Below are 19,372 nucleotides of genomic sequence, written 5' to 3' on the forward strand. Positions count from 1 at the left end.
ATTGTTCAATTCTGACCTATGAGTGAGAATATGCAGTGTTTGGTTTTTTGTTCTTGTGATAGTTCACTGAGAATGATGATTTCCAATTTCATCCATGTTCCTACAAAGGACATGAACTCATCATTTTTTATGGCTGCATAGTATTCCATGGTGTATATGTGCCATATTTTCTTAATCCAGTCTATCATTGATGGACACTTGGGTTGGTTCCAAGTCTTTGCTATTGTGAATAATGCTGCAATAAACATACGTGTGCATGTGTCTTTATAGCAGCATGATTTATAGTCCTTCGGGTATACACCCAGTAATGGGATGGCTGGGTCAAATGGTATTTCTAATTCTAGATCCCTGAGGAATCACCACACTGACTTCCACAATGGTTGAACTAGTTTACAATCCCATCAACAGTGTAAAAGTGTTCTTATTTCTCCACATCCTCTCCAGCACCTGTTGTTTCCTGACTTTTTAATGATTGCCATTCTAACTGGCGTGAGATGGTATCTCATTGTGGTTTTGATTTGCATTTCTCTGATGGCCAGTGATGGTGAGCATTTCTTCATGTGTTTTTTGGCTGCATAAACGTCTTCTTTTGAGAAGTGTCTGTTCATATCCTTTGCCCACTTTTTGATGGGGTTGTTCATTTTTTTCTTGTCAATTTGTTTGAGTTCATTGTAGATTCTGGATATTAGCCCTTTGTCAGATGAGTAGGTTGTGAAACTTTTCTCCCATTCTGTAGGTTGCCTGTTCACTCTGATGGTAGTTTCTTTTGCTGTGCAGAAGCTCTTTAGTTTAATTAGACCCCATTTGTCAATTTTGGCTTTTGTTGCCATTGCTTTTGGTGTTTTAGACATGAAGTCCTTGCCCTTGCCTGTGTCCTGAATGGTAATGCCTAGGTTTTCTCAGATCACAGTGCAATCAAGCTAGAACTCAGGATTAAGAATCTCACTCAAAACTGCTCAACTATATGGAAACTGAACAACCTGCTCCTGAATGACTACTGGGTACATAACAAAATGAAGGCAGAAATAAAGATGTTCTTTGAAACCAACGAGAATGAAGACACATCATACCAGAATCTCTGGGACACATTCAAAGCAGTGTGTAGAGGGAAATTTATAGAACTAAATGCCCACAAGAGAAAGCAGGAAAGATCCAAAATTGATATCCTAACATCACAATTAAAAGAACTAGAAAAGCAAGAGCAAACACATTCAAAAGCTAGCAGAAGGCAAGAAATAACTACAATCAGAGCAGAACTGAAGGAAATAGACACACAAAAAACCCTTCAAAAAATTAATGAATCCAGGAGCTGGTTTTTCAAAAGGATCAACAAAATTGATAGACCGCTAGCAAGATTAATAAAGAAAAAAAGTGGGAAGAATCAAATAGATGCAATAAAAAATGATAAAGGGGATATCACCACTGATCCCACAGAAATACAAACTACCATCAGAGAATACTACAAACACTTCTATGCAAATAAACTAGAAAATCAGAAGAAATGGATAAATTCCTCCACACATACACTTTCCCAAGACTAAACCAGGAAGAAGTTGAATTTCTGAATAGATCAATAACAGGATCTGAAATTGTGGCAATAATCAATAGCTTACCAACCAAAAAGAGTCCAGGACCAGATGGATTCACAGCCGAATTCTACCAGCGGTACAAGGAGGAACTGGTACCATTCCTTCTGAAACTATTCCAATCAATAGAAAAAGAGGGAATCCTCCCTACCTCATTTTATGAGGCCAGCATCATCCTGGTACCAAAGGCAGGCAGAGACACAACCAAAAAAGAGCATTTTAGACCAATATCCTTGATGAACATTGATGCAAAAATCCTCAATAAAATACTGGCAGACTGAATCCAGCAGCACATCAAAAAGCTTATCCACCATGATCAAGTGGGCTTCATCCCTGGGATGCAAGGGTGGTTCAACACACAAAAATCAATAAATGTAATCCAGCATGTAAACAGAACCAAAGATAAAAACCACATGATTATCTCAATAGATACAGAAAAGGCCTTTGACAAAATTCAACAACATTTCATGCTAAAAACTCTCAATAAATTAGGTATTGATGGGACGTATCTCAAAATAATAAGAGCTATTTATGACAAACCCACAGCCAATATCATACTGAATGGGCAAAAACTGGAAGCATTCCCTTTGAAAACTGGCACAAGACAGGGATGCCCTCTCTCACCACTCCTATTCAACATAGTGTTGGAAGTTCTGGCCAGAGCAATTAGGCAGGGGAAAGAAATAAAGGGTATTCAATCAGGAAAAGGGGAAGTCAAATTGTCCCTGTTTGCAGATGACATGATTGTATATCTAGAAAACCCCATTGTCTCAGCCGAAAATCTCCTTAAGCTGATAAGCAACTTCAGCAAAGTCTCAGGATACAAAACCAATGTACAAAAATCACAAGCATTCTTATACACCAACAACAGACAAACAGAGAGCCAAATCATGAGTGAACTCCCATTCACAATTGCTTCAAAGACAATAAAATACCTAGGAGTCCAACTTACAAGGGACGGGAAGGATCTCTTCAAGGAGAACTAGAAACCACTGCTAAGGAAATAAAAGAGGATACAAACAAATGGAAGAACATTCCATGTTCATGGGTAGCAAGAATTCATATCGTGAAAATGGCCATACTGCCCAAGGTAATTTATAGGTTCAATGCCATCCCCATCAAGCTACCAATGACTTTCTTCCCAGAATTGGAAAAAACTACTTGAAAGTTCATATGGAACCAAAAAAGAGCTGGCATTGCCAAGTCAATCCTAAGCCAAAAGAACAAAGCTGGAGGCATCACACTACCTGACTTCAAACTATACTACAAGGCTACAGTAACCAAAACAGCATGGTACTTGTACCAGAACAGAGATATATATCAATGGAACAGAACAGAGCCCTCAGAAATAATGCCGCATATCTACAACTATCTGATCTTTGACAAACCTGAGAAAAAGAAGCAATTGGGAAAAGATTCCCTATTTAATAAATGGTGCTGGGAAAACTGGCTAGCCGTATGTAGAAAGCTGAAACTGGATCCCTTCCTTACACCTTATACAAAAATCAATTCAAGATGGATTAAAGACTTAAACGTTAGATCTAAAACCATAAAAACCCTACAGTGCATGGGCAAGGACTTCATGTCTAAAACACCAAAAGCAATGGCAACAAAAGCCTAAATTGACAAATGGCATCTAATTAAACTGAAGAGCTTCTGCACAGCAAAGGAAACTACCATCAGAGTGAACAGGCAACCTACACAATGGGAGAAAATTTTCACAACCTACTCATCTGACAAAGGGCTAATATCCAGAATCTACAATGAACTCCAACAAATTGACAAGAAAAAAACAAACAACCCCATCAAAAAGTGGGCGAAGGACATGAACAGACACTTCTCAAAAGAAGACATTTATGCAGCCAAAAAACACATGAAAAAATGCTCACCATCACTGGCCATCAGAGAAATGCAAATCAAAACCACAATGAGATATCATCTCACACCAGTTAGAATGGCAATCATTAAAAAGTCAGGAAACAACAGGTGCTGGAGAGGATGTGGAGAAATAGGAACACTTTTACACTGTTGGTGGGACTGTAAACTAGTTCAACCCTTGTGGAAGTCAATGTGGCGATTCCTCAGGGATCTAGAACTAGAAATTCCATTGGACTCAGCCATCCCATTACTGGGTATATACCCAAAGGACTATAAATCATGCTGCTATAAAGACACATGCACACGTATGTTTATTGCAGCATTATTCACAATAGCAAAGACTTGGAACCAACCCAAATGTCCAACAATGATAGACTAGATTAAGAAAATGTGGCACATATACACCATGGAATACTATGCAGCCATAAAAAATGATGAGTTCATGTCCTTTGTAGGGACATGGATGAAATTGGAAATCATCATTCTCAGTAAACTATCGCAAGAACAAAAAACCAAACACCGCATATTCTCACTCATAGGTGGGAATTGAACAATGAGAACACATGGACACAGGAAGGGGAACATCACACTTCGGGGACTGTTGTGGGGTGGGGGGAGGGGGTAGGGATAGCATTGGGAGATATACCTAATGCTAGATGATGAGTTAGTGGGTGCAGTGCACCAGCATGGCACATGTATACATATGTAACTTACCTGCACATTGTGCACATGTACCATAGAGCCTAAAGTATAATAATAATAATAATAATAATAATAAAGAAAAAAAGAAAAAATAAAATAAAATAGAATAAAATAAAATAAAATAAAATAAAAAATATTGAAAAAAAAAAAACTGTTGTAGCTATATTCCACAATGTCTCACATGTAGTATTTTCATTTTTATTCAGTTCAAAATAGTTTCCAATTTGTCTTTGTGTCACCACTTTATAAACGTAGGATTATTTAGATATGTGTTACTTTGTTTCCAAATTTTTGAGTAGTTTGATGAGCTGTTTTTTTACTGATTTCTAATTTTATTCTTTTGTGGTCAATGACCATATCGTGTATGACTTAAATCCTTTTGACTTAATACTTTCATGAAGATTTATTGCATGGCTTAGAATGTGCTCTGTTTTGCTAAGTGTTTCAAGGGTACTTGAGAAGCATAGTGTTCTTCAAGCCTACTCTTGTCTTGCTGATTTTCTGCCTCCTTGTTTTATCGTGTATTGAGTATGCGATATTGAAATCTCACACTGTACCTGTGAATTTGTCAATTTCTTCTATCAGTTTTTGGCTCATATTTCGAAGCCATTATGTTACCAGGTACATAAACATTTAGGATTATGTGTTCTTGACTAACTAAATATTTTATCATTATGAAATGAGGTTGTTTATAGCTAGTAATATTTTTTTGCTGTGAAATCTACTTTAGTATTAATATAACAATTCCTGCTTAGATTTCTTTTGTCATCTGTTTGCATGGGATATATTTTTCTTCCTTTTAACCAATTTGTGTCTTTATATTTAAAGTGTGTTTCTTATAGGTAGCATGGAGTAGGATCTTGCTTTTTATACAGTTTGACAATTTGTCTTTTAATTTAGGTTATTAGGCCCATTTCATTAATAATGTGATTATTGATATATTAATAGTTAAGTTTATCTGTGATCATGCTGTTTGATTTTCATTAGTCACAGCTATTCTTTGTTCCCTTCTCTTTCTGGTTTCCTTTCCATCAGTTATGTAACATTTATGGTTTAGTTTTATCTCTCATTTTTTGGCTTATTGGCTCTAATTTTTTTTTTTTGCTATCTTAATGGTTGCATTACAATTTATACTGTATGATTTTAACTTATCACAGTTCAACTTCTGACAATATTATATCATATCACATACAGTAAGAAAATCAGAATAGTATACTTTCATTTCCTCTCTCCCAGCCAGATTCTTCCTGGATTTGTGGAATTATAGTTTTCACTAAGTTTAGAAAGTTTCTGTTCATTTTCTCTTTATGTTTTGTCGTTGTCTCTTCCTCCCTCTTTGGGGACATGTATATTATTGCTTAAAGTTTTTGAATAATTCTCTGATGTCCCAAATTTATGAATCTTCTCTTTTGTGGTATCTAGCCTGTATTTACTTCCACCCAGTGTCCTTTTCAGTCATGACTTTGCTTTCTGTTTGTTTGTTTTTTGAAACAAAGTCTGACTCCATTGCCCAGGCTGGAGTGCAATGGCTCGATCACATCTCACTGCAACCTCTGCCTCCTGGGTTCAAGCCATTCTCCTGCCTCAGCCTCCTGAGTAGCTGGGGTTACAGGTGCCTGCCATGATGCCCAGCTAATTTCTTTGTATTTTTAGTAGAGATGGGGTTTCGCCATGTTGGCCAGGCTAGCCTCGAACTCCTGACCTCAGGTGATCCACTTGCCTTGGCCTCTGAAAATGCTGGGATTACGGTCATGAGCCACCATACCTGGCCCAGTCCTGACATTTTAATTTGAATTCCTACTAGTGTAATTTTCTTTCAAAAAATATCTTCCATGTCTCTACTTGAGATTTATTTGGGGACACAGTTGACTTATAAACAACTTGATCTTTCTGGTCTTGCTTTATGATTTGGTCTAACTTTCCACTCCTGAATCAAGGTGTTTCTGATAACTCTATTCTTTGCCCTGTGAAGTCTTGAGTTTTTTCAGTATCATTCATAGGAATGGACACTCTTCCTGGTACATTGTGAGCAACAGGCACTGTTTCTTACAATTTAAGGATTTTTTCCCCCTGGTCTCAAGTAGTTTCCTAGGACAAATGTACTGTTCATTATTCTGCTAAATAAATACTCAAGAGTGTGTTTTTGCAGATCTCCAGTGTTCTTTTCCTTTACTGCTGTCTCCTTTCAAGTATTCTGTGATTTCCACCTGCCTTGGTTTTTTGAGATTCTCAGCTTCATTGTTCGAACTCAGGGAATCTGGTGGGCTCTACCTCAGTTTTTGGTAGACTCTACCTCAGTTTTTTTTCTTCCATTGTCATGGCCTGGAAACTTTGTCAAGTCAGGGAGCTGGAGTGTTTGTAAGGCTTATTTTGCTTGTTTCCTATCTTACAGGGATCATTGTCTTCATTACCTGAAATCCATGTTCTTGAAAATCGTGGTATTATGTATTTTGGTTTTCTTGGTTTTGTTTTACGTGAGAAGGTAAATCAGTATCTGCTGCTCCATCGTGGCCAGAAGCAGACTGCAGCAGAGCTTGAGTACATGACATAGACTAGCTAGAATGGTTTTCTACCCCCTTTAGTTAACAGCTTCCTCCTCATCCTTCATTTCTCAGTGTAGCCATCTCTTCCCCAGGGAAATCTTCCTGAGCCCAGTATAGATCAAATCCTGTGTGATCATAGAACTGTTTTCTTGCAGCATCTATCTGAATTTGTAATTTCACTTCTTTGTATTTTTTCTTCACTACACTTAAAGCTAAACAAGAGCAGAGTTTCTGTTTGTTTTATCTGCAGGGCTCAGTAGACTGTGTTCCCCATGGTAGGAACTCAGTTCATATTTGTTTTGTGTATGGATGGGTGAAGGTTAAAATGCATGGGACTTTATATCCAAAAACTACTCATATATTTTATTTCCACCTTGTTTTCCCCCGATGCAGATTCTGCTAGCCTATCAAAAATCCAAGATGCAGTTATTTCAGATGAACACTTACTAGAACTCAAAAATAGCCACTATGAGCAACTTACAGTAGAAATTGAACAAATGGAAAATATGGTTCATGTACTACAAAAGGAGCTATGTGAGGCAAAAGAAACACAATTAGAGTTAGCGCATCAGAAATTTGAATGGGAGCAAGAACGCTACAGTTTGAGGTATGACATTCTAGTTTTAGAGAAATATTTTAACTCTTTATTCTAAATATATGTGTGAGAATTGTGATTGCTGACTTTCTGGGGCTTAATGGGAGAAAATGTCTTGGTCTTGTGGAGTATGAAAATCTTGGAAATAATACAACAAATTCTTAACTGTGCTTCTTTTATTTATTGCATATTCTTTTAGATTGTGATTTTCATGGCTATATAGAAGTCTACCATATAGAAATCTCATTATTTAACAAATAGAATTTGGGGTTTTCAATTCTTTTATATTAGAATTAATGCTGCAAGAAATACTTTTTATTATTACTATTATTATTATTATTATTAGATGTTATTATTAGAGTTTTGCTCTGTCACTGAGGCTGCAGTGCACTGGTGCAAACATAGCTTACTACAACTTTGAACTTTTGGGATCAAGGGATCCTCTTGCCTCAAATTCCTAAGCAGCTCAGACTGTAGGCACATGCCCCCATGCTTGGCTAACTTTTAAAATTTTTCATTGAGACAAGGTCTCACTATCTTGCCCAGTCTGATCTCCAACTCCTGACCTCCAACAGTTCTCCTGCCTTGGCCTCCCAAAGCATTAGGATTACAGGAGTGAGCTATCACGCCCAGCCCAGAATATCTTTTATATAAATCATTTTCTGCATTTCTAATTATTTACTTTGAATAAAGTCTTCAATATAGAATTTTTTGGTTAAAATATAGAAACTTTTTCAGAAAGGCCTTGGATCAATATTCCTAAATTGTCCTCAAGAATATTTGTATTTAATGCATGCTGAGCTTAATACCTAGGTGATGGGTTGATAGGTGCAGCAAACCACTGTGGCACATGTTTACCTATGTAACAAGCCTGCACATTCTGCCCATGTACTCTGGAAATTAAAATTAAAATTAAAAAAAGAATATTTGTATTAATTTACAGTTCAACCAACAGAGCATGAAATGGCCATTTGTCTCAAACCCGAATACTTTTTAAAAACTTTATACAGTTTTATTCTTTTTTTTACTCTCTGTTTACATTGATTTATTTTTATTTCAATAGCTTTAGGGGTACAAGTGGTTTTTGGTTACATGGATCAGTTTTATAGTGGTGAAGTCTGGGATTTTAGGGTACCCATCTCCCAGTAAGTAGTTTTTATTGCTCACTTTTCTTCTCCCCTTCCTTCTTCTGAGTCTCCAATGTCATTATACCACTCTGCCTGCCTTTACATACCATAGCATAGCTCCCACTTGTAAATGAGAACATGTGATATTTGTCGTTCCATTCCTGAGTTACTTCACTTAGAATAATGGCCTCTAGCACCATCCAATTTGCTGGAAAAAACATTATTTTATTCTTCTTTATGGCTGAGTAGTATTCTGTGGTGTGTTTGTGTGCGTGTGTATATATGTGTATATATATACACATATATACATGTATGTATATGTAGATGTATGTATATATGTATATATATACACACATAGATATATGGACTCACACACATATATGTGTATATATATCACATTTTCTTTATTCCATTCATCAGCCGATGGACACTGGTTGATTCCATATGTTTTCATATTGTAATTGTGCTGCAGTAAACATATGTATGAAGGTGTTTTTTTGAGAGTATGATTTCTTTTGTAGATATCCAGAAATGAGAATGCTGGATACAATGGTAGGATCTACTTTTAGTTCTTTGAGAATCTCCACAGATTTTGTACTAACTTGCATTCCCATCAGCAGTGTATAACTGTTCTCTTTTCACCACATCCACACCAAAATCTGTTGTCTTTTGATTTTTAATAGTGGCATTATGGCTGCAGTGAGGTGATATCTCATTGTTGTTTTATTTTACATTTCCCTGATGATTAGTGATATTTAGCATGTTTTTATATGCTTGTTCAGCATTTGCTCATCCTCTGAGAAATGTCTATTCATGTCATGTGCACATGTTTTAATGGAATCATTTGTATTTTTCCTGCTGATGTGTTTGAGTTTCTTGTAGGTTATGGATATTAGTCCTTTGATAGATTCATAATTTGCAAATATTTTTCCCATTCTGTAGGTTGTTGGTTTACTCTTATGATTATTAATTTGCGGTGCTGAAGCTGAAGCTTTTTAGTTTAATTAGGTCTTATTTATTTATTTTCATTTTTGTTGCATTTGCTTTTAGGGTCTTCATTATAAATTCTTCACCTAGGTCAATGTTTTCAGGTCTTAGTTTTAGGCCTTTAATCCATCTTGAATTAATTTTTGTATATGATAAGAGATAGCGATCCAGTTTCATTCTTCTACATGTGGCTATCTTTTTTTCCTAGTACCATTTATTGAATAATGTGTACTTTCTCCAGTGTACGTTTTTGTATCCTTTCTCAGAGATCATTTGGTTGTAAGTGGCTTTATTTCTGAATTGTCTATTCTGTTTCATTGGTTTATGTATCTACTTTTATACCAGTATGATGCTGTTTTTGTTACTGTGGCTTTAGAGTATAATTTGAAGTCAGGTGATGCGATGCCAACATGTTTGTTCCTTTTGCTTGGTATGTCTGTTGTTATTCAGGCTCTTTTGTGGTTCTACATAAATGTCAACTTTTTTTTTATAATTCTGTGAAGAATGACATTGGTACTTTCATAGGAATTGTATCAAATCTGTAGACTGCTTTGGGTACTATGGTCATTTTTCACAATGTCAATTCTTTCAGTCCATGAACATAGGATGTATTTTCATTTGTCTGTGTCATCTATTATTTTCTTCAGTGGTGTTTTCCAGTTATCCTTATACAGATCACTCACCTCCTTCATTAAGTATATTCCTAGGTATTTTACACTTTTCCAGCCATTGTAAAAGAGATTGGGTTCTTGATATGACTCTCTGCTTGGTTGTATTTGGTGTATAGTGGTGCCACTTATTGGTATTCATTTATTTTATAACCTCTGAGACTTTACTGAATTCATTTATCAAATCCAGGAGTGTTTTGTAAGAGTCTTTGGGGTTTTCTAGGTATAAGATCATATCACTGGTGAAGAGATAGTTTGACTTCCTCCTTTAAATTTGGATGCCCTTTATTTCTCTTGCCCAGTTGCTCTGCCTGGGACTTCCCGGTTTTATTCTTAATATGCATGAAATAAAAGTAAAATGGAAAGTGATTCATGATTAGTTTATATCATATCTCTCTCTCATAAACAGATAAAATTAATTCACCTTGAATTAATTTTGTTTTAATATATGTTAAATACATATATTATATGTATAATAAAAACATAATATATGTTAAAAACAAAATATTAGACCCTGTCTTGTTCAAAAGAATGTCTAAGTTGCTTATAAAATACATAGGAATCACGAATATAAGTTAAAAATGTTTCCAAAAAATAAACATGAAAAGTATGGGTTAACACAGGGATTCCCAATCCCCAGGCCAAGGACCAGTACCAGTCCCTGGCCTGTTAGGAACTGGGCCACACAACAGGTTAGTGGCAGGTGAGCAAGTGAAGCTTCATCTGTTTGCAGCCCCTCTCCATCACTCACGTTACTGCCTTAGCTCCTCCTCCTGTCAGATCAGTGGTGGCATTAGATTGTCATAGGAGTGTGACCTGAACCCTGTTGTAAGTTGCTCACACAGGGGATCTAGGTTGTTCACTCCTTATGAGATTCTAATGCCTTATGATCTGTCACCATCTCCTGTCACCCCCAGATGAGACCACACAGTAAGTAGCACAAAAACAAGCTCAAGGCCCCCGCTGATTCTACATTATGGTGAGTTATAGAATTATTTCATTATTAATAATAGTAGAAATAAAGTGCAGAATAAGTGTAATGTGCTTAAATAATCCTGGAAGCATCCCCCCACCTCAGGTCTGTGGAAAAATTACCTTCCACAAAACCAGTCCCTGGTGCCAACATGGTTGGGGACAGCTGGCTTAACAGATGTGAGACCCCTTTGCCTTTTCTTGGATTAATCTGCAGGTATACATTGTGTGAATGATATCTGATGATGCCACCTTGGTCTGTAAATCATTTTAGGGATACCTCCAGTATTTCATGAAAATTAAAATTTCTTCTAGTGAAGAACAAAATGATACCCAGAAGCAACTCTCCAAGGAACAGAATGCTAGAATATTACGAGATGAGATTCTGACTAATAAACAAAAGCAGATAGAAGTGGCTGAAAAGAAAATGAGTTCTGAGGTATTTTCTTTAGTCATTTTCAAATGCTTTTATATAAAATGTAGGTATTTAAAAAAACAACTATATATTTCGGAAAGTATAAAGGATTTTTAAATCACATATATATGTATATATGTATATATCCTATATATCCTTTATCATGTATCTATATATGTACATATAGGATAAAGCCATGTTCTTAATTCAACTCTATTTGCCTGCAACAGTTGAGTAGTGACATTCACAATGGCCTAAATCCAAAGAAGCATTTAATATTTTTCATAAGAATTGATGATCTTTCCAATATCAAAAATAAGTTTTGCTAACAACAGATTTTCCAGTTTTTGGACATTAGTTCATCTTTTAAAAATATTAATAGAGAAGTCAGTTTATTATTTCCACAGCTAAGAAAGTAGGAAATGTATAGCTGGGTCAGAAGCCATATTGTGGATATCATTATCTTTACTTTTGGGGACAGTAACAGTTTGCTCCAAGTAGTTTCTCATTTCAATGCAAAGAGCTTTGAAAACAATGACATGCCATGATATACATTGAGTGATAATTTATTGATAAGTGTTTTGTTCCCAGAGAAACAGTTCAGTATATTTTCCTCTGTTTCACACTTATTACTGTTTCAAACATTATAAAGAAGAAATAAGTTATTGCAATGGCAAATAATCTCATGATTTCTAAGAAAAGCTCTATAAGTTGTATGCTACCATTCATATTTTGAAACAAAAGGCTTCTTTTGTATTTATATATTTACACCACAGAATTAACTGTGATTTTGTGGAGGATCACTAGAAGTAGCATCAGAAGACCTGGAGAAAATCCTGCATCTTGCATATATACATATTTGTATATTTGAATATATATGTATATATTTTTGAGATGGAGTCTTGCACTGTCACCTGGGCTGGAGTGCAATGGCACGATCTCCACTCACTGCAACCTTCGCCTCCCAGGTTCACTCAATTCTCCTGCCTCAGACTCCTGAGTAGCTTGGATTACAGGTGCACACCACCATACCTGGCTAATTTTTTGTATTTTTAGTAGAGATGGGGTTTCACTATGTTGGCCAGGCTGGTCTCAAACTCCTGACCTCGTGATCTGCCTGCCTCGGCCTCCCAAAGTGCTGGTATTATAGGTGTTAGCCACTGTGATCAGCTGCATATATTTTTTTAACTTCTCCTTTTAAGAATTGTTATCTTAAATGAGTTCAGTGTCATACATAGAGGTGCAATGCTTAGATGCAGATGTGTACAATGTAGAAGGGTACAATGCTTAGATTTAACAGTTATGAATAAATGTAATTCTCATAACTGACTATAAAATATTAGAAAAGTAGAATATTGATAAAACATTCTTCAGAAAAAGTAACTTAAAGAATTTTGAGAAATTGCTTCTGCCCAAACATATGTATAGCTAAGGCTCCTATGATGGTGTGGTTTATAGGTGAGATATCAGAGTGTAAACCCAATTTAAAAAATGTAGTCAAATGTATTAATCTTATATTCATGCCTCTGGGTTTTTTTGTAATTCAGAGAAAGGCTTTTCCAATTCTGAGATTCTTAAAAATCCTCCAGTGATTTAATTTTCATAATCTTTAAATAAATATTTAAATTTGTGGAATTTACACTCTATTAGGTTTGAAGTTTTGTCCAACTTGTTTTTAGTTAAATATCCACCATGGGAATTCTTTCATTATACAAACATACAGGTTATTCTTTAATTTCAGAAGAAGTTATGATATGTCCCTCTATTGAGTGCTAACTAAAAGTTCCCTTTGTTTACTCAGATTTCTCTTGGCCATAAGGAAGAAAAAGAACTCTTGCATGAAAATAGCATGTTGCAGGAAGAAATTGCCATGCTAAGAATAGAACTAGACACAATAAAACATCAGAACCAGCTAAGGGAAAAGAAATATCTGGAGGACATTAAAAGTGTGAAAGAAAAGAATGATAATCTTCTAAAGGCTATACAATTGAATGAGGAAGCATTAACAAAAGCAGTAGTTCAGTACAGTGGACAGCTTAGCATTTTGACAACTGAGAATAAAATGCTCAGTTCTGAACTGCAGAATGTAAGACACAACAATGAAACACTGGAAATGGAAATTCAATCATGTCATTTTAGACTGGCTACTGCTCTACATAATTGTGACCAAAGTCAGACAGCAGAAGGAGACTTCTTTCTGGAGAATGAGACATGAACAGGTTTATTTACAAGAGACAAAAAATTCTCATATATCTAACCTAAAAGATAACAGTGAGATTCTTTCTGAACAACTCTAATGCTGAAAGTAAAATTAACAGCCTGAGAATTAAGGTCCATCACACAAGATAAACTCTGAGAGAAAAGACGGGGCAGGCCACCGTCTTTCCTTTTTGGGCAACTTAGTCATTCCAGCCTGCAGGCTTTGGAGAGTACAAACTGACCAGGGGAAGAAGAGATCTGCAGCACAGCACAGCTGCTTTATCAAATCATGGCCAGACTGCTTCTGTAAGCAGGCCCCTGATCCTGTTTCTCCTCACTGGAAAGGACCACCCAGCTGAGGCCTCCAGCTAACCCCACCAGTGTTCCCTGGCCAATGGAGATTTAAATCCCCCCTGGGACAGAGCACCCAGAGAGAGGGGTGGGTCACCACCTTTGCTGTTTGGGCAACTAGCCATTCAGGCCTGCAGACTTTGGAGAGCCCAAGCTGACCAGGGGTGGAAGTGGTACCTCAGCACAGCACAGCTGCCCTATGAAAATGTGGCCAGACTCTTTTTTAAGTCAGTCCCTGACCATATTTGTTATCACTGGGTGGAGCCTTTCAACCAGGGTCTCTGGCTACCTTCAGTGCTGTTCTCTGGCTGACAGAGGTTTCAGGCCTTCCTGAGTCAGAGCTCCCAGGGGGAGGACCAGATTGTCATCTTTGTTGTTTGGGCAACTCAGCCATTTCAGCCTTAGGGCTTCAGAGAGTCTGAGGTGATGAGGAGCTGAAGTGAACCCCCAGCATAGCACAGCTGCTCTACCAAAAAGTGGCCAGACCCACTTTTTAAGCAAGTCCCTGTTCTTGTTCCTCCTGACTAGGCAAGACTTTTCTCCACTTGCCTCCAGCCACCTCCTACAGGTGTGTTCAGATTCGCAACAAGTTTGTACCTCAGTGGTACAGCGCTCCCAGAGGAAGGGGCAGGCTATCATCTTTGCCTTTTCACAGACTTCATTGGTGATACCTTCAGGCACTGGAAAATATGAGGCAATTAGGGACTGGAGTGGACCCCCAGCATACAACAGCCCCCCTACAGAAAAGTGGCCAGACTGTTACATGGGTGCCAATTTCCATATCTTCTTGATGGGCAGGTCCTCCCATCCTGGGTCTCTAGCCAGCACCCCACTGGAGCTATCAAGCCAGTAGCAACTCAGCAATTGCCTGGACAGAGCTTCCAGGAGCAACTGAAATCCTCTATGCCACTGCCTCTGCAGTGGAACTGTCCTTGCTACCCTCGGAATATCAAGGCAGCAAAGACTTTAAGTGCTGTATTGACATGTCCAACAAGTTGCAGTTGACCCAGTGAGCAAGCCAGTCCATCTCCCATGGGTCTCACACACTCTCCACTGCTCATCACCAGACAGGGAACCCTGGCTTGGGCCCACAGCACAGACCTTCCATCCTGGGCTGATCACACTAAGTGATTGCTAACTCACATCTCTCTGGGGTGGAGCCCCTAGGAGAAAAGCCAAGTAGTGGAGCAGCAAGCCAGCTGATGTGGAGCCCAAAGGGCAGGGACAGCTATCTCTCTAGGCACCATTTGCTCTTATGAGACACTTTGCCCCAGCACTTTAGGAGTGCTGAGGTCAGACCAGCCACATCTTATGTGCAAGATTGCCTAGCAGAGATCAGGTCTGAGAGTTCCCCTCTTAAAGAAAGGGGACTTGCTTAAAAAAGAAGTCTGGCCACATTTTTGTAGAGCAGCTGTGCTGTGTTGGGGCTTTACTTTTGAGAGAGTTCTCCTCTGAGACCTGATCTCTGCTGGGAAATCTTGCACATGAGATGGGGCTGGTCTGACCTCAGCACTCCTTAGTCTGCTTGCCTCTCCCAGGGCCCCAGCCTGGCCACACCTGCTTACAGGGCACTCTTGGGTGCTCACACCATAACTTCTATGCCAGTGGACCATGTCTGACCAATGGAGGGCTGCAGCAAGGTGGCCCCTACAGCCATGGACCAGCCTGCATATTGCCTCTCCATACTGCAGCTCTTTATATGCAAACTTCCTACATGCCTTTGCTGGTGTGTGTTTACATGGGTGGGTTTTGCTGTACTTGCCCTACTGGCACACGGGAGTGCATCACACACCCCAACCCACACCAACTGCCATTGAAGACAGAGCCCTGGCAGGCACAGAGCCAAAAATCCCCCACCCCCACCAGCACCTCACCCTTGAGCTAATGCTGCAGAGAGGAAAAGGGACCCTCTTATATCCTGAGGGACCACTGTTGCTTGGGGGGCACAGAGAAGGCACCTAGACCCACACTGGCCAGCACCCCGCCCCAACTAACACTACCTCCAGTGCAACAGCACACATAGTCAGCAGGGGCCCCCTGGTCCCCACCCTAGCTGTCTTGCCTCCACCACTGGGTGAATGCCCACAGGCAGGCGGGCACTTTTGCATCCACTAGCACTCTGCTGCAGTTGCCGCACTTTGGTCCCCTCAGTGCAGTGGACCCCAAACCTCGAGGAGCCAGAGAACAAAGTTGGGGCCCAGTACAAGTTCCTCAGAGTTAAAGCACACAGTCCAGGAATTGGGAGCTGAACACTGGCTCCCTAAAATCCTCCAGAAACAAAGCCAGTTGGCTGAATCCACCTTACACCACAATCAAACCCTCAAGGTCATCAAATGTGATGAAAGAAAAATACTCTGTCCAAAGGTCAGCAACCGCAAAGGTTGAAGGTAGATAAGCCCATAAAGATGAGAAAGAATCTGTGCAAGAACACTGAAAACTCAAAAAGTGAGCGTGCCTTCTTTCCTCCAAATGACTGCATCAACTCTCCAGCAAGTGTTTGGAACTGGGCTAAGGCTAAGATGTCTGAAATGATACAAGTAAAATTCAGAATATGAGTAGGAACAAAGTTCACTGAGTGAGAGAAGTATGTTGTAATCCAATGCAAGGAAGCTAAAAATCACTGCAAAACATTGCAGGAGCTAACAGACAAAATAGCCAGTATAAAGAAGAACATAACCGACCTGATAGAGCTGAAAAGCACACTAGAAGAATTTTCATAATGAAATCACATGGTGATTGTGTGTGATTGCATTATGAAAATTCTTGTAGTGTGTGTGGGACCCAAGAGTGCCCTGTAAGCAGGTGTGGCCAGGCTGGGGCCCTGGGAGAGGCAAGCTGACTAAGGAGTGCTGAGGTCAGACCAGCCCCATCTCATGTGCAAGACCACCTAGCAGAATAGACCAAGCAGAGGAAAGAATCTCAGAGCTTGAAAATTGGCTTTCTGAAATAAAACAGAGAGACAAGAATGGGGGAAAAAGAATGAAAAAGAATTAACAAAAGCTCTAAGAAATATGGGATTATGTAAAGAGACCAAATCTATGACTGATTAATGTACCTGAAAGAGATGAGGAGAATGGAACCAACTTGGAAAACATAATTCAGAATGTCATTCATGAGCATGTCCCCAACCTAGCCAGACAGGCTGAAAATTAAATTAAGGAAATCCAGAGAACCTCAGTTAGATATGCCACGAGAAAGTCATCCAAGGTCAAAATGAAAGAAAAAATGTTAAAAGGCAGCTAGGAAGATAGGTGAGGTCACCTACAAAGGGAATCCCATCAGACAAACAGTGGACCTCTCAGCTGAAACCCTACAAGCCAGAAGAGATATTCAACTTCTTAAAGAAAAGAAATTCCAATCCAGAATTTCATGTCCAGCAAAACTAAGCATCATGTGAGGGAGAAATAAGATTCTTTTCAGACAAGCAAATGCTGAGGGAATTAATTACCACCAGATCTGCCTTACAAGAGCTCCTGAAAGAAGCACTAAATATGGAAAGAAAAGACCATCGCCAGCCACTACAAAAGCCCACTGAAGTGCACAGACCAGTGATGCTAAAAAGCAACCACATACACAAGTCTGCAAAATAACCAGCTAACAGCATGATGACAGGATCAAATCCACATATATCATTACTAAACTTAAATGCAAATAGGCTAAATGCTACTATTGAAAGACACAGTGGGGCAAGGTGGATAAAGAACCAAGACCCATTTGAGTATGCTGTCTTCAACAGACCCATCTCGCATGCAGTGCCACACATAGGCTCAAAATAAAGGAATGGAGAAAAATCTTTCAAACAAATGGAAAACAGAAAAAAGCAGGTGTTGCCATCTAGTTTCTGACAAAACAGACTTTATACCAATAAAGATTTATCAAGACAGAGAAAGACATTACAAAGGTGGCCCTGACCTTTGATAAATCTCATTATTGGTTGATACCAACCTGGGCTGTCTTTTTGTTGTTGTTGTTTGTTTTTACTTTTGAGAAGGAGTCTCACTCTGTCACCCAGGCTGGAGTGTGGTGGCATGAACTCTGCTCACTGCAACCTCCGCCTCCCAGATTCAAGCAATTCTCCTTCATCAGCCTCTCATGTAGCTGGGATTGCAGGTGCATGCCACCACACTCGGCTAGTTTTTATAGTTTTAATAGAGACCGGGTTTCACCATGTTGGGCAGACTGGTCTTGAACTCCTGACCTCAAATGAACTGCCCACCTTGTCCTCCCAAAGTGCTGGGATCACAGGCATGGGCCACTGTACCCGGCCAATCTGAGCTATCTTTATTGCTGAAACCAATAGGATAATTTGCTGAGGTTGAGAAGTTTCTCCCCTCCAGAGAGTCCCTGATCTTCCAAACTTTGGTTGAGATCTAAGGTTGATTTTACTGTACAACTCCTTTTCTGAAGTTTTACTTATTTCCAACAAGGAATGCAAGTTTTCCTGCTTCCATGATGATGGAGAACAGGCACCTCCTTTCTTATGTTTCAGCTTGCAGGGAAGGTGAGTGTGAGTTTTTTCCTGCTTCTAAGATGATAGAGAGTGATCATCAGCCTGAGACTTTTTCCAGGTAAGTAGCTGAAGTAGAATTTTGTCTTAAAAATTTTCCTTAATGACTAAAAGTTAAGATTACCAACCAGCTGGTTTTAATTTCTCCTTACCAGTAGAACAGCTAGTAATCATATGAATTGTGCATTTGTTTGTTTTGTTTAACTGTTTTTGTTTGTATATGTTTGGGGTTTATTGTTGTTGTTTTACTTTTCTCCCATCAAGTATGACCATCTCTTCCTGACTTAGTCAAATCCAAGGGAATGTTCCAAATTGTGGGGAACAAGTCATCTGAATAGGCCAAAAGTCCTGTGGCTGAAAAAAAAAAATCCAGTTAGCAGAAATAATTTTTATAAAACTTAGAAAAAATTAAAAAAATTTTTTTTTCTTAAGGTTTCATGTACATAACCAGGCCAACTTTTGCCAGCCAAGAGCAAATTGAAGAAGCAGTGGTGGGCACCCAGTGCTAAGATTCTGCCCAAACAATGTTTACTACAGCAACCTGAGTTTGGTTCCTAAGTCTAGTTCTTTCTGGTTTGGTATTTGTGTTACTTTTAAAATACCAGCAGTTTGTCCTAGCTATGATGCTGTAGTGAGATTCAAAGGATTTTTTTTAAGAGCTCCATGATTAAAAGCTTAATTAAAAGCAGATATCATATATATGTAAAATTATATTTAAATATAATTACATATATGTCAAAAATATATAAATATGTGACATATTTATATATAAACATATAAATACATATATTTATGTTAGAAATATGTTTATCATTTGTAATATATGTATTTTTTGCATTTGT

General features: G+C 38.5%; 1 protein-coding gene and 1 long non-coding RNA gene across 3 annotated transcripts in view; both read left to right on the forward strand.

The window, feature by feature from the left end:
• Positions 1 to 14,080, forward strand: part of LOC100450610 (POTE ankyrin domain family member A) — a 75,866-nt gene extending 61,786 nt beyond the window's left edge. The window contains exons 12-14 of the mRNA XM_002819058.4: positions 7,103 to 7,316; positions 11,374 to 11,497; positions 13,275 to 14,080. Coding sequence (XP_002819104.3) covers positions 7,103 to 7,316; positions 11,374 to 11,497; positions 13,275 to 13,688 — 752 coding nt within the window. The 3' untranslated portion in view covers positions 13,689 to 14,080. The remainder of the gene's footprint in view (positions 1 to 7,102; positions 7,317 to 11,373; positions 11,498 to 13,274) is intronic.
• Positions 14,081 to 15,628: 1,548 nt separating this feature from the next.
• The window catches only part of LOC129060967 (uncharacterized), a 135,980-nt gene continuing 132,236 nt past the window's right edge, over positions 15,629 to 19,372 (forward strand). For both annotated transcript variants that reach the window (XR_010141098.1, XR_010141099.1), the window contains exons 1-2: positions 15,629 to 17,847; positions 18,513 to 18,591. This is a non-coding gene — a long non-coding RNA (uncharacterized LOC129060967). The remainder of the gene's footprint in view (positions 17,848 to 18,512; positions 18,592 to 19,372) is intronic.

This window comes from Pongo abelii, chromosome 7, assembly GCF_028885655.2.
Source record: "Pongo abelii isolate AG06213 chromosome 7, NHGRI_mPonAbe1-v2.0_pri, whole genome shotgun sequence".
NCBI lineage: Eukaryota > Metazoa > Chordata > Mammalia > Primates > Hominidae > Pongo > Pongo abelii.